The 14,629-nt window shown below is 36.8% G+C and overlaps 1 protein-coding gene across 6 annotated transcripts in view; it reads left to right on the top strand.

The window, feature by feature from the left end:
- The window catches only part of LOC119809163 (synaptotagmin binding cytoplasmic RNA interacting protein), a 64,144-nt gene that overhangs the window by 15,096 nt on the left and 34,419 nt on the right, over positions 1–14,629 (top strand). For all 6 annotated transcript variants that reach the window (XR_005284629.2, XR_005284630.2, XR_005284628.2 and 3 more), the window contains exons 7-10: positions 5,594–5,729; positions 7,715–7,920; positions 11,324–11,473; positions 11,758–11,879. Coding sequence is in view for 3 of the 6 variants with exons in the window: in XM_038322012.2 (XP_038177940.1) it covers positions 5,594–5,729; positions 7,715–7,920; positions 11,324–11,473; positions 11,758–11,879 (614 nt within the window). In the remaining 3 variants the exon portion in view is untranslated. The remainder of the gene's footprint in view (positions 1–5,593; positions 5,730–7,714; positions 7,921–11,323; positions 11,474–11,757; positions 11,880–14,629) is intronic.

Raw genomic sequence — 14,629 nt, 5'->3', positions numbered from 1 at the left:
CAGTACAAATGGGTGTGAACCATCATGTGGTTGCTGGGAATTGAACCCAGGGCCTCTAGAAGAACCCCTAGTGCTTTTAATCACTGAGTCATCTCCAGCCCCTAAAGATAATTTTCTAATAAATGTTTTAAAGTAAAACAGGCTTATATTATGTAGTGGCTTTGGGAAGCGTTATGACTGAGAGTAATCACAATTCAAATCTGATATTGCTAAATTTGTGTGTATGTGTTTTGTCTTGTATATGAGTGAGAGTATGTGCAGGTTATTAGAGTGTTTTGCCTTAATGTATATAAGTGAGAGAGATTGTGTACAGGGCTCATTAGAGAGCAAGAGAATGTATATGCATCTGTATGTGCACACAGGTGCTCATGTACCACGGTGCTCATACAGTTGTCAGAGCACAACCTTAGGTGTTGGTCAGACCCCTTCTACCTTGTTTGAGACCAGGGTATCTTTGTTTGCTGCTGTGTATGCCAGGCTGGCTGGTCAATAATTTCCCAGGGATTCTCCTGTCATCTGCCTTCCATCTTTGTAAGATGTGCTGGTATTACAGTGTTATTGTATTAACTCTACATGGGTTCTGGGCCTTATGCTTGGATGGCAAGCACTTTACCCTGAGTCATCTCACACTCTGATTAGTGTCAGAAGTAGCACGACTAATAAAAAATCCAGATAGGTATTGGGGTTCAACCTAAACGTCAGTAAAGCAAAACAGCCAAACTGATTTTTTTTTTTTTTTTTTGGTTTTTCGAGACAGGGTTTCTCTGTGGCTTTGGAGCCTGTCCTGGAACTAGCTCTTGTAGACCAGGCTGGTCTCGAACTCACAGAGATCCGCCTGCCTCTGCCTCCCGAGTGCTGGGATTAAAGGCGTGCGCCACCACCGCCCGGCCCAAACTGACTCTTAACTCTTCCTTTGTCCAAAATGGCGATTCTGCCTCCAGGAATCCTAAAAATGAGACTGTGTCTGAAGTCTGTTATTCATGTCTTATATTTCTCTCTAGTTCTGGGCTTAAAAGCATCCTCCTCTACTGCCTGTTTTCTGTGGCAAACTATTGTGGCTACTGGGATTAAAGATGTGTGTCAACACTGCCTGACTAGTGTGGTTCTTTTACTATGATCTTCAGGCAAACCTTACTTATTAAAATACAAACGAAATGTCACTACAGACAGAATTCAACTTTTATTCTTTTTCATCTCACTGACATTGGGCTTTCTCAGAAAGCTGCATTTTTAAAATGGTTTTGAGAACCCATTTTACTAAATATGAAAGACTTCACATTTTGTTCATCCTTCATACCATCATGCTGTGCTGAAAAACCCTAACTGCCTAAGTGACAGTGTCTTAAAAGTTAGGGCATATCATATTTAATTAGAAATTCTCATTAAAAAAATCAGGTTGTTTCTATTCTTTCCCGTAGATTCAGGATTCAGCAGTAAATGAGGTGGGTATTCTCTCACCTTTCCCCTTGTCCCCTCCCTTCTTTGCTTTGTAGTACATATACAGCACACGCTGGTCTTCTGCATTAGCCTTCCAAGGGCTAGGATTACAGGTGTGCATCACTGCACTCAGCTTTTTGTTTAGTTAAATATGGGCATAAGTTTTATTTTAATAAATTACTCTAAATTTGTCATTCTTCAATCCTTTTATTTTTACCCTGTGTTCTTTGTTGATGCAGGATATGATGGTGGTTTAGAAAGGAGGACTAGTAGATGTATTCATTACTTAGAAGTAGCTTTCTAGGGGCTGGAGAGATGGCTCAGAGGTTAAGAGCATTGCCTGCTCTTCCAAAGGTCCTGAGTTCAATTCCCAGCAACCACATGGTGGCTTACGACCATCTGTAAAGGGGTCTGGTGCCCTCTTCTGGCCTGCAGATATACACACAGACAGAATATTGTATACACAATAAATAAATTAAAAAAAAAAAAAGAAGTAGCTTTCTAATGTTGGTGACTGAAGAAATGTTTGTTACTTTACAGATAGGTAGCCTCCCTTAAAGTCCCCCCCCCTTTTTTTTTTTCTTTAGAAGACAGGGTAACTTCTCCATAGCCTCGGCTGTCCTGGAACTCATTATGTAGACCAGGTTGACCTACAAATCAGAGATCTAACTTCTGCTTCTCGAGTCCTATATTTAAAGGCTTGAGCCACAATGCCTAACCCTTAGAATTTCTAAATACTGTTGCCTTGATGGAATTTTTATTTCGTCTTACTTTTCCTAGGTTTCTTCTATGGATTTTGATTGATTTCAGTAACAATTTGTTGGTATAACCGAGAAACTTTTGCCAAGACATTTTTAAAAGTTAGTTCTTTTTCCTCTCTTTTGTGCTTTGTTTTTGATACTGGCTGGATCTCACTATGTAGCCCTGGCTGCCTGGAGCTCACTATGTAAACCCCGTTGACCTAAAAAAAATTAGTATAGTTTGCCTGCCTTGCCTCTGGAGTGCTAGAAGTAAAGGGGTGTCATCACACTTGGCCTAAGTTAGTATTTTAAGTAAATAGCTTTTGTTTAGATAGAACATTTGGAGAAAAACAGTAAGAATGAGAATATGAATCAAAAGCTTCTGTTAACCCTTACTGTAACTTGTATCTGTGTATATTAAAGCATTTTGTATTTCCCATCTTTATCCTGCTATTTTGTTTTGACAGCTCCCCCCCCCCAATTTATTTATTATAGATACGGTATTCTGTCTGTCTGTATGCCTGCACACCAGAAGAGAGCACCAGATCTCATTGCAGATGGTGGTGAGCCACCATGTGGGTTGCTGGGACTTGAACTCATGATCCCTGGAAGAACAGTGTTCTTAATCCCCGAGCCATCTCTCCAGCCCCGTTCTTAAAGAGTTACTAACTAGATGACCAAATTGAAAGCAGTTGTTAATATTACTAATGATGATAGATTATGTAAATATTGGGTAGGAGGCTCCATACTAAAATACAATTTAGATTATTTTAGCTATTTGGAAAATAAGATGTTGTAATCTTCTACTTACTCATAGTCCTTTGCAATAATAGATTCAACCATCGCATTATTTTTATTTTTATTTTTTAGTTTATAGGAGGCTTTTGTACAGAGTGAGTTCCAGAACAGTCAGAGCTGCACAGAGAAGCCCTGTCTCAAACAAAACAACAACAACAACAACAACAAAAAAGAGGTTTTTGGTCTAAAGGATAAAATATAAATAAGAATGCAAATACTATGTGAGGAAAGAAAGTGTATGGCAAGATTCGTCAGCCTTGCTGTTAACTGACAATTTTGGTGTACTGTGCCAGAGTGTACAGAAGCAATCCTCCTGCCTCTTAATTGTCCCCTTCAGTCTATGACAACCAATAACACCAGATGTTTCCTGGGTACCAAATTACTCTACTGGGTATGGTAGGGTGATGTCAACCTGAAAGGGTGCCTTTGTTGAACGTTGTAGGATTTGGGGATCACAGAGTGTTTGTGTGAGCTTGGTTTTATAGGTTAAGCTTGACTGGTGGAAATTTCAGGGAAACAGTTGTTTGTTTGTTTTTTTCCCTCTCTGTGACAGGCTTTCTCTGTCGCCCCCGCCATGACAGAGCTTTCTCTAGCTTTGGCAGTCCTGGAACTCCTGTAGATTAGACCTGTTTGTGCCTTTTGAGTGCTGTGATTAAAAGCATGCATCACTGCCATTACTACTGCCTGGCAAAACTTTTTTGTTTTTACTTTTTTTTGAGACAGGGTTTCTCTGTAGCTTTTGGAGCCTGTCCTGGAACTAGCTCTTGTAGACCAGGCTGGCCTCGAACTCACAGAGACCCATCTGCCTCTGACTCCTGAGTGCTGGGATTAAAGGCTTGCGCCACCACTGCCCGGCTTGGCAAAACTTTTTTGAGACTGAGGTTAAAAAAAATTGTCTTAGAAACTGTATATAGGTATTGTGGAAAGAAATGAAAATTAGCTAAGAGTTTTAGTACATGTTTGATGTTTCTTATTGGTATGGTAAACTGAGACTTTCTTTTTTTATATTTCAACACTAGTTTTCATGTGTGTACTCTATGTATATGAACATGTGTGTCTGCCATGTATGTTAACTGGCACCTGCAGATTCCAGAAGGCACTGGAGGCCCTGGAACTGGAGTTACAAATGATCATGAGGCTTGTGTGGTTGCTGGGAATCTAACTTGAGAGCTTTGGAAGAGTAACGAGTATTCTGCTGATTCAGCTCTCCAACTCTGAGATGAAAATAGACAAAAATTGCAACTTAAAGTCATGTGTTGGGTATGACCATTGAGAATTAGATGTAAACATGTAATTGGCTTGATCAAAAAAAAAAAAAGGCCTGAAGCTGTTGTGAACTGCAGATAAAGTGTGTGAACTTGTTATCTGGAGATAAACAAGGTGATGAGGAATCAACTCTCTGAATTTTATGTAATACCAGATAATGCCTGTCTTGCTTGGCAAGACTAGATCTCATGTTGGTGTTTTATATGTCATTTGTGAACAAAGTGTATTTTGAGGTCAAGTTATGTGTAGGATTGGTTAATCAGGAATTCTTCCTGCTTTTATCATTGTTATTAACATAAAAGTTTGAGTTTTTTATTTTAAATTTAGAAACTACAATTCATAAAATCCATTGTTCCCAGACAAGTTCAAAACTTTAAGACTTAAATTGGGGCTCCTATGGTGATGCAAGCCTTTAATCCCAGTACTCAGGAGGTAGGGACAGACAGATCTCCGAGTTTGAGGCTGGTCTGGTCTACAGAGTGCATTCCAGGATAGTCAGGTTCACACAGAGACCCTGTCCTGGGGAAAACAAAACAAAACAAAACAAAAACCTTTGTAAATAGTAAGATTGCATTTTGAAGTGCTCTTCCATATCTTACCACTGTATAGAATATAGTAACTTGAACATCACATTTACTTTTTATTGTAGTTTTATACTTGGCAGTGTGCCATATACAAAGGTATATATACAAATACACATTGCAACTAGTCTTTTTTCTTTTGGTTTTTATTGTATATTTAGTGAAGATGAAATTTTAGGGGGATAAGAATAAGGCTAACTTAGAATTAAAAAAGATTTTATCTTTAGACTTAAGTTTTTTTATTATTTTTATATTTTTTGAAACTTGTTACAAGAGGACTTGGGAATGAGAAAATGTATTTATGTACGTTGTGGTTACCTTGGAAGCAGCTAACTTCATCTTGAATGAAATTTCCATGATTTTGGATACCTGGATGGAAAAATGATTTTAGTGATTAAGATGCTGTAGAATCAGCCGTTTTGAATAAAAACTGCTACAAAACGGTGCCTAATATCAAGGTTCCTACACTAAAATAATTAAAAACCAAACTGACATTAAAATTATGAACTTGTTTGACCTTTTAAAAAAATGTTAAATTGTCATTCTTTCTAAAATGGGAAATATGCTAAAATTTTTATATTATTGGATATTTGAAAAAATTTATTATGGTATTTCCATGCATTCACATAATGTAATTTAATCATGTCGACTCCTGTTTCTTTTGATGCCACGTTGTGTCTTTTCGTCTTCACAATCCTAATAGTTGACCTTCTATATTGAATATATAATAAAAATAATTCTAAGATGTGATATACTTTTTTCTTCTTTCAGTATAATAATCATGAAATTCGTTCCGGAAAGCACATTGGTGTCTGCATCTCAGTTGCCAACAATAGGCTTTTCGTGGGCTCTATTCCTAAGAGTAAAACCAAGGAACAGATTCTTGAAGAATTTAGTAAAGTAACAGGTAAGTTATATTTAATGGGCAGGAGGAGGTACAACCTTATCAGTAATGAAGGGAATATTTTGTGCCAAGTTCTAAATACTATAAACTCTGTATTTGTTGAGTAAGAATTTTTACTTTATTTTTATGAGGTAAATTGTTCTTAAGCCGGATGGTGAGGGTACACACCTTTAATGCCGGCACTCGGGAGGCAGAGGCATGCGATCATTTTGAGTTCTAGGGCAGCCAGGGATACAAGGAAAAACTGTGTGTGTGTATTGTCAGATAAACAAACAGTGAGTTAGAGATTGCTTGGCTGTTAAGAGCATTGGTTGCTTTTCCAGAGGACTGGAGTTGGATTCCTAGCTCCCATTGGTGTTTCTCAACCATCAGTTTTAGGTGATTTTGGGTACCAGGCACAGACATGTAAGCAAACACATCCATAAACATAAATAACTTTAAAGAAAACAGCAAATGTACACAGAGGTTTTGGAGATAATTTCCTGGCAGTTAAGATAATTTAGGAGTATACAAGGCTGGGGACAGAGTGTTTACCTAGCATTCACAAAACCTTAGGTTTGATATTTATAACTACACAAAGCCTGGTGTTGGTACATACGTACACAGCTGTCATTCCAGTGCTTGGAAGCAATGCTTTATCTCCATGTATGCCTGCATGCCAGAATAGGGCATTAGGGCCCACTATAGAAGATGGTTATGAGCCACCATGTAGGTGCTGGGAATTGAACTGAGACTTCTGGAAAAAGAGCATTGTGTGTTCTTAGCGACTGAGCAATCTCTGTAGCCCTGAGACCTTGTCTTAAAAGATAGTAAGACAAACTAAACTTGGAAATACAGGTGTAATTTGAATTCAGTCTGTGAAATTGTTGTACATCCTCTCCTTGCTTTGTGTTTATTTCCAAACTGTTAGTTTTTAATTGTTACATATGAATGAAGCTTTCTCCCATGTGAAGGAACAAGTGTTATAAGTGGAGAGTTATAATTAAACATGGTATATTTTTTTAAATTGATCATCTGCTTACAATGTTCAGAAAATTATTCTGTTAAGTATTTAGAACCAAAGAAAAGTGCTCAGCATTAGCAATATATACTGTCTCATTTGAAAATTTTTGAAATTTCCATCAGTATTTGAGAACAGAAAAAAAATGCCATTTAAACAAATTTTACCACCTGGCAAAATAGCGAGGCTTTATTGTCAAACACAGTTAGGACTGTGGATATAGCTCAGTTTTTACCTAGGATAAAGATGTGTGTACACATGACCACTCCCTTCCCAGTGGAATTTTAATGTAGTGAATTAAGTTAACCATGTTTGACAATGTGATGGCATTTTTCTAAATGAAAGATTTTTTTTTTATTTGCCTCATAGATTTAGTAGAATCAAAACAGTTCTTGGGGCTAGCTAAAAAAAATATTTTGCTCTTTTGGATTTTCTGGGCTTAAAATACTAGGATAGGGTTTATTTGGAAAATTATTTGGATCTTTGGGAATATTTCTTTTTTGTTATTGTTTCCTAGCGACAGGGTTTAATAGCTCTGGCTGGCCTGGAACTCTGTAGTTCACAATAGACTTGAACTACAGAGATCCGCCTACCCCTACCTCCCAGGTGCTGGGATTAAAGGTGTGTGCCGCCACCACCACACCTGGCTTTTGGTCCTTTTCAAAATAGTTATTAATCTTTGTAAAAGTCAGCCGGGCGGTGGTGACGCATGCCTTTAATCCCAGCACTCGGGAGGCAGAGGCAGGCGGATCTCTGTGAGTTCAAGACCAGCCTGGTCTACAAGAGCTAGCTCCAGGACAGGCTCTAAAGCTGCAGAGAAACCCTGTCTCGAAAAAAAACAAACAAAAAAAAATCTTTGTAAAAGTGTCTAGGTTAAAAAATAAGATTATTTCTCATTTTTTATTCAAATAGTGTCTTAGTAAAACAAAGCTTTGGCTTTTAATATATTTTTGCTACTTATTTTTCTGGAATGTTTGCTTAATTTCAGAGGGTCTCACAGATGTCATTTTATATCACCAACCGGATGATAAGAAAAAAAACAGAGGCTTTTGCTTTCTGGAATATGAAGATCACAAAACAGCTGCCCAGGCAAGGCGTAGGTTAATGAGTGGTAAAGTCAAAGTCTGGGGAAATGTTGGAACTGTTGAATGGGCTGATCCCATAGAAGATCCTGATCCTGAAGTTATGGCAAAGGTAAGTATTGTTAAGTTAAAACAATTTTTATTGCGTTAATAGGAGGATGAGAGGAGACTTATTACTAAATGAATCGTATGCATTGTTTTAAATGTTTTTGAAGCAAAGAGTAAGAAATGTGAGTGCATTGGAAGTGAATATAGGAATCTTTAGGCAATTATTGCATTTTTCTAAAAATTTATTTTTTCTGTGTAGTGTTCTGCTGATATATGTGCCCACACATCAGAAGAGCATACCAGATCTCATAGAGGTTGAGAGCCACCTTTTCGGTTGCTGGGTATTGAAATGAGGATCTCTGGCCAGTGCTCTTAAACTCTGAGCATCCCTCTAGCTCTCATCGTGTTAATTTGTATTTATAGAAACAGTTTTTTTTCTTTTCTTTTCTTTTTTTTTTTTTTTTTTTTTTTTTTTTTTGGTGGTTTGTCCTAGACAGTGTTTCGGTCCTGGAACTTGCTCTGTACCTCAGGCTGGCCATGAACTCAAGAATTTTGCCTTCTGAGTGCTGGGATTAAAGGCATGTGCCACAACAATTTATTGTGTAGATTCTAGAGCACTTTCTTTTGAGTATTTGAGGGTGGTGTCATTAATTTACATGTTGTTTTGTCTCCCATTTTTTTAAAAATAAAAGTGAACTATACTAACTTAGCAATGTTTGGATATTGTTAAGTATTCTGTTTCTACAAACAGTTGAGACTAATTCTTGAGATAACTTTTAAAGTGCAGTTTGGCAGATTGTCTTGTCTTTTAGGAATCCCTTTAATAGTTAAAAGGTTCTGTCAGACACAGCTAGCTTATTTAAATCTGTAGAGGGCAGCATCTATAAAAATCTTTCTGGGGATACAACTTTAGAGTAACAGTTTTAAATACTATACATATATTAAGAAGGACTAATACTTTATTTTTCAAGACAGGATTTCTCTGTAGCTTTGGCTCCTGTCCTGGAACTTGCTGTGTAGAGTAGGTTGGACTCGAACTCACAGATATCTATCTGCCTCTGCCTCTGCCTCTGCCTCTGCCTCTGCCTCCCAAGTGCTGTTAGGATTAAAGGCGTGCACCACCACCGCTCGGCAGACTAATACTTCATGACCCCCAAATTACATTTTATAATAATTGTATTTTGAGAAGTTTTCAGGATTATGCTAATTAGGAAGAGGAAGTCATGTTCCTGGAAATTGAACACATGGTCTCGCATGTATGGCAAGTGTGTACCAAATTTAAACTCTTAGCATTTTACTAATAGTTTAAGCACTTTCTCCAATGATTCAAAAGTAGTCTTAATTTTGATCACCTGTGTTGTGTTGAACATGGAATGGGCTATCCTAGAGAACATGGGATTCATATCTTTTAGGTATTAACTGTTCAGGGCCTGGAGAGATGGCTCAGCCAGTTAAGAGGACTGATTTTTCTTTTAGCGGACCTGTGTTAAATTCCCAGCACTCACATGGCAGCTCACAGCTGTCCTTAACTTCAGTTCCAGGAGATCTGACACTGTCACACCAGTGCACATGAAATAAAAATTAAAAAACAAAACAAAACAAAACTGCTCTTATTTGTTGGAACTTGATATTATAGATCATTCAGGCCAGAACTTGGAGATCAGTCTGACTCTCACTGCTATGATTAAAGGTGGACACCATCACTCCTCCCCACAGAATTGACCCATTTTTTATTTTGAAATCATGAAAATATCAAAGATAAAGATATAATGTATATAATTTTATCCTTTAAGTTAGGTTTTCTTTCCAGAAATTTTCCTATAATTCCCATTACCTCCTATCTTTCTGGACTACCAATATGCTATATTTGTTAAAATGAAACTATATTGGATATTTTAGAATTACGTAGTTTGGGCCTGAAGGGATGGCTCAGCTGTTAAGAGCACTCTGGTCTTCAGAGTATCTTGGTTTGAACCCCAGCATCCACAGCCCATCTCTTCTGGGGTGCCCTCTGCTGGCCTCCAAAGGCAAATGCATGAAAAATGGTGTACAGATACACATGCAACACTCATACATAAAAATAAGAAAAAATAAATACACAGCTTTCATTGGAGTTCATATTTTGTGTAGTTTATGGGTTTTTGACAACTGCAAATCGATGAGTGTTAGAACATTTTAATAAAATAATTGAACTTCCAAGAAGGAAAATTTGGAGTTTATAGTTTCCCAGAGATTTTTATCCATTGTTGCTTGGTCACCATGTTTTCTGGTTTTGTAACAATGTATAATAAATAGTATCATATGCCATGGAAATAACATGATAAAAGAAGCTTCTTAGGGCAGGTAGCAAGCAAAAAAGGAAGAAGAGGGTCTTGGGTCCTACGGTACTTTCAAGGACATACCTAATTTTCATTAAGCCTAGTTCTACAACCTTCCTAAAATTCCACAGCCTTTAGACAAAAACATGGTTTTTTGGGAGGGAGTTAAGATTTAAATTATAATATGTAGTCTCTATTATAGTATCATGGAAATTGTATTACTGCCCTGAATAATCTTATGCTTTGTTTGGTTATCTCTCAAATCTTGACAGCGACTCATCTCTTAATATTTTAAAATGTCACATGATTGGAATCATGCAACATACAGATTTCTCTGGGTGGTGATAACATTTTAAGTGCCCTCTTTGTAGTATTATGACTTTAGCAAAAAAAGAATCCATGCCCCCTCTCCCCCTTATCCCCGTGTTTCTTTGAATAGAACTGGCTATTCTGAAACGTCTGTAGATTCCTCTGCCTCCTGAGTGAATGGAGTGGTGGGGTTGATCAAAGGCGTGCACCACCACTGTCTTGGCTTATAACTATACATTTTGTTCTCTTTGTCCATTCACATTCTGAAGGTTATCTTGATCGCTTCTAATTTGGGGAGGGTTTGAATGAGAGTATTAAAAGCATCTGGATGCAGGTTTTTATATGAACATAAAATATTACTCTCTGGTAAATAACGGAACAATAACAGGATAAGACTATATTTATTTTGTAAGTAGCTGTCTTCTATAGGGTCTGTATCATTTTTCGTCCCTTACTCTGCGAATGAAAGTGTCTCTTGTTGTACATCCTCACTAACATTTGAAGCATTAACATTTTGTAACTCACAGATCCTCCTGCCTCTGTCTTCTGAGTTTTGGGATTAAAGGTGTGTTGTTTACTTTAGCTTTAGTTTGCTTATTTGCTGATGACTGGTGAGCACATTTTTCATGGTGGAAATTGTTTTGTAATAGCTTAATTTTTAAACTTGACCAGCATATTTCTTCCTTGATATTTACCCAGATATACACACACACACACACACACACACACACACATATGGTTGTAATTCAAGGTAACTATAGGGTGGGGTGGTTGCTTTTTGGAGCTTGAACTTTTTGGAAATATTTAGAGAATTTTTTTTTTTTTTTTTTTTAATTTTAGGTAAAAGTGCTGTTTGTACGCAACCTTGCCAATACCGTAACAGAAGAAATTTTAGAAAAGTCATTTAGTCAGTTTGGGAAACTGGAACGAGTGAAGAAGCTAAAAGATTATGCTTTCATTCATTTTGATGAGCGAGATGGTGCTGTCAAGGTAAACAAGTGGTAGAAATTTCCTAGGCATCTAAATTAAATCAAGTTTGTCATAAAATCAGCATGCTTTATAAATTGAAGGCAAAGTTCAAGTTATGAAATTCATTCAAGCAAAACTTTATTATTGGTTTTACCCAATTTCTTAAAGTAAAAATTGTGAAGACGAGGATCTTTAAAGGCCATCCATGTTTTATCTAAGTGTCTGAAGCTTTCAGAGCTAATGTTAAGTATTTTTTTTTTTTAAAGTTTGAAAGGCCTTTGTTCTTATTGATCATTTTTTTAAAGGCTATGGAAGAAATGAATGGTAAAGACTTGGAGGGAGAAAATATTGAAATTGTTTTTGCTAAGCCACCAGATCAGAAGAGAAAAGAAAGGAAAGCTCAGAGGCAAGCAGCAAAGAATCAAATGTGAGTAAAATTTGTATTTTAATTTAAAGAAAATTGTAAGCATATAATTCTGGTATATTTTGTATCACTGAAACATTAAGTACCTTTTAAAAACAACTTGAATTGAGAACATTGGGTAATAGAGAAATGGCAAGGATCTAAATATTTACAAAGGTCTTGCTGTTGACCATATTTGTGGTAATTCCTAGTAGCTGATAATTTGAGCAAAGGGAAGCAGTCTTTAATGTTACTGTATAATGTAATTACTGTATAATGCATATTAGTGATCTATATGACAATATTGTTGGCAAAAGATGGGGATTCCTCATCCCGATTTTTATCTCTATTTATTTTTTAAATAGTGAGTGCTCACTGTGTAGCATTCTCTAGCCAGACTAGCCTTGAAATCAGAGAGTGCTACCTGCTTCTGCAAGTGCTGGGATTAAAGGTGTGTGCCAACATGCTTCCATGAGAATTTCTTCTCAGAGAGTTATAGAATATTCTGTCTTTTATTAGGATGTTAACCTTTACACTAAAGAGATAGAGATTCATTTAACAAATACCTCTTTACTCAGATTTCATATGATGATAATAGACCTTGTGAAATTGGGATAGCTGGTAAAATAAAATACTAAACAAGTTAGAGTCGCTGAAGAGATGGCTTAGCATCAGTTAAGGGTGTTTGCTGTTTGATGCTCTTCTAGAGGGCCAGAATTGAGTCTCTAACATCCACATCTGGAATCTTAGAACCTCCTATAACTCTATCTTTAGGTTAATTCTGATGTTCCTCTGGGCACTTTTATTTATGTACATTTGTGCATACATAAACATATACAGTAAACTATTGAAAATGGATGTGTGATGAATTATTAATTGGAGACACTTTTATAGAGGATCTACAAGGAGGTGTGTGTGTTAAGGTAATAGAGGAGTCCTCAAGATTCCTTGTGGGTAAGGAAGCCTGTTGACTTGAGATCTGTTCCTTATCCCTTCATACATGAAGCATAATGCCTGTTAATGCACAAACACAATAAAAAAAATCTTTCAATAAAAAGAAAAATGTAGGAGGTGTTAGAGAGGAGATGATTCAGTGTTATCTTGCGAGACTTGATTCAATTTCCAGGGTACTGGAAATTGTAGGATACAATTGTAGGATGGTTTTGTTCAGTGTGCTGGACCATGCCCTCTTAGGATGTACACAAAACCACATGTCTTTATAAAAAGGAAAGGGAAACTTTTTGAGTCTAAGAAATGAAAATAGCACTTTACAAATTGTTAGGGATAAAGACAGGTAATTGCTGTTTAACATAAAATCCGTATTGACTTGCTCACTTACTAACTCGCTCATTCATGACAGAGTTCTTCCTTTGTGTAGCAGTCGTAAATATCCTAGAACTTGGTCTGTAGGCCAGGCTGGCCCTGAACTCTTGGTCCCCCCGCATCTGCCTCCTGAGTGCTGGGATTAAAGTGTGGTCCATCATATTAGTTATTAGTATTTAATTAAGGACAGTTTTCTGTGAGTAAAGGAAGATCCTTTTTACACATGCCTGTTTAAAAAAAGTGACTACATTCTAGTGACATTCAAAGAAGTGACTACATTCTAGTATACATAGTGAAATGTCTAGTGGATGGATGGTAAATTCAGGGCCTTAATCTCAAATTTGGTATCAAATATATTTTTTCAGATATCTTATGAAACAGTTATCATTGTGATCTTTATTTTTGTTTAAGACCTAAAGAAATGAGCTGTATTGTTTTGGTGGTTGGAGCCTAAAAGAAGAAAAGAGTTCATAGTCTTAATACTCAAATTCTTGAATATTTTAGTCTGTATGTAATAAAAGTTATGATACTTATATGACAATTAGAGATTATTAAAGTAATATCAGATATAAGTATCAGAAATTATTCTAGGTTGGGATTAGAGAAATCACATTTCTGACTTGATAAAACCTATAATGTATTTAAAAATTTACATTGTATTTTAGTCTTTTACTCAGTTTTAGATGAGGAAATTCTTGATGCACAGATTTCAACTTGTCTAAGATCAGTTGTTGAAGAAATGGCATTGAACTAATAAGGCAGTGGTTCTGGCCCTCTGTTTTTCTGTTACAGACATTTTAGGTTTTTAATTTTTTTTTCTCATAAGACAGCATCAACATCTCCCAGCTTTTTCTAGGTAGCAGTAGCACCCACTTACATCCCTAGACGTGGTAGGAGTTGGAATGGAGCCATTATCCTTGGTGAGAATTATTGCATAGATTAGCTGCTTGGTTTGTGTTCCTTAAGTCATAAAAAGATAATTTACTACTCATTATGTCAGAATAAAAATCATACTCTATCAAGTCAGGTGGTGGTGGTGTACACCTTTAATCCCAGCATGTGGGAGGCAGAGGCAGGTGGATCTCTGAGTTTGAGGCCAACATGGTCTACAGAGTGAAATCTGGATCAGCAGGGGGTACAGAGAGAAGAAATCCAATCTTGAAGGAAAGAAAAAACAATAAAAAATAGCAACAATAAATATAAACCATCAAAAAAGGTCGGTCTGAAAACCTTTTGTGTCAGAATAATGTTTGTTTTTTAAAGATTTATTTATTATGTACAGAGTTTCAGCCTCCATGTATGCCTCCATGCCAGAAGAGGGCTCCAGATCTCATTTACAGATGGTTGTGAGCCACCATGTGGGTTGCTGGGAATTGAATCAGGACCTCGGGAAGAGCAGTCAGTGCTCTTAACCTCTGAGCCATCTCTTTAGCTCCTGGAATAGTGTTTTT

This window comes from Arvicola amphibius, chromosome 3 (assembly GCF_903992535.2).
Source record: "Arvicola amphibius chromosome 3, mArvAmp1.2, whole genome shotgun sequence".
In the NCBI taxonomy this organism is placed as follows: Eukaryota; Metazoa; Chordata; class Mammalia; order Rodentia; family Cricetidae; genus Arvicola; species Arvicola amphibius.
Note: the sequence above shows the minus strand (reverse complement) of the source record. Positions and strands in the feature narration are given on the sequence as shown.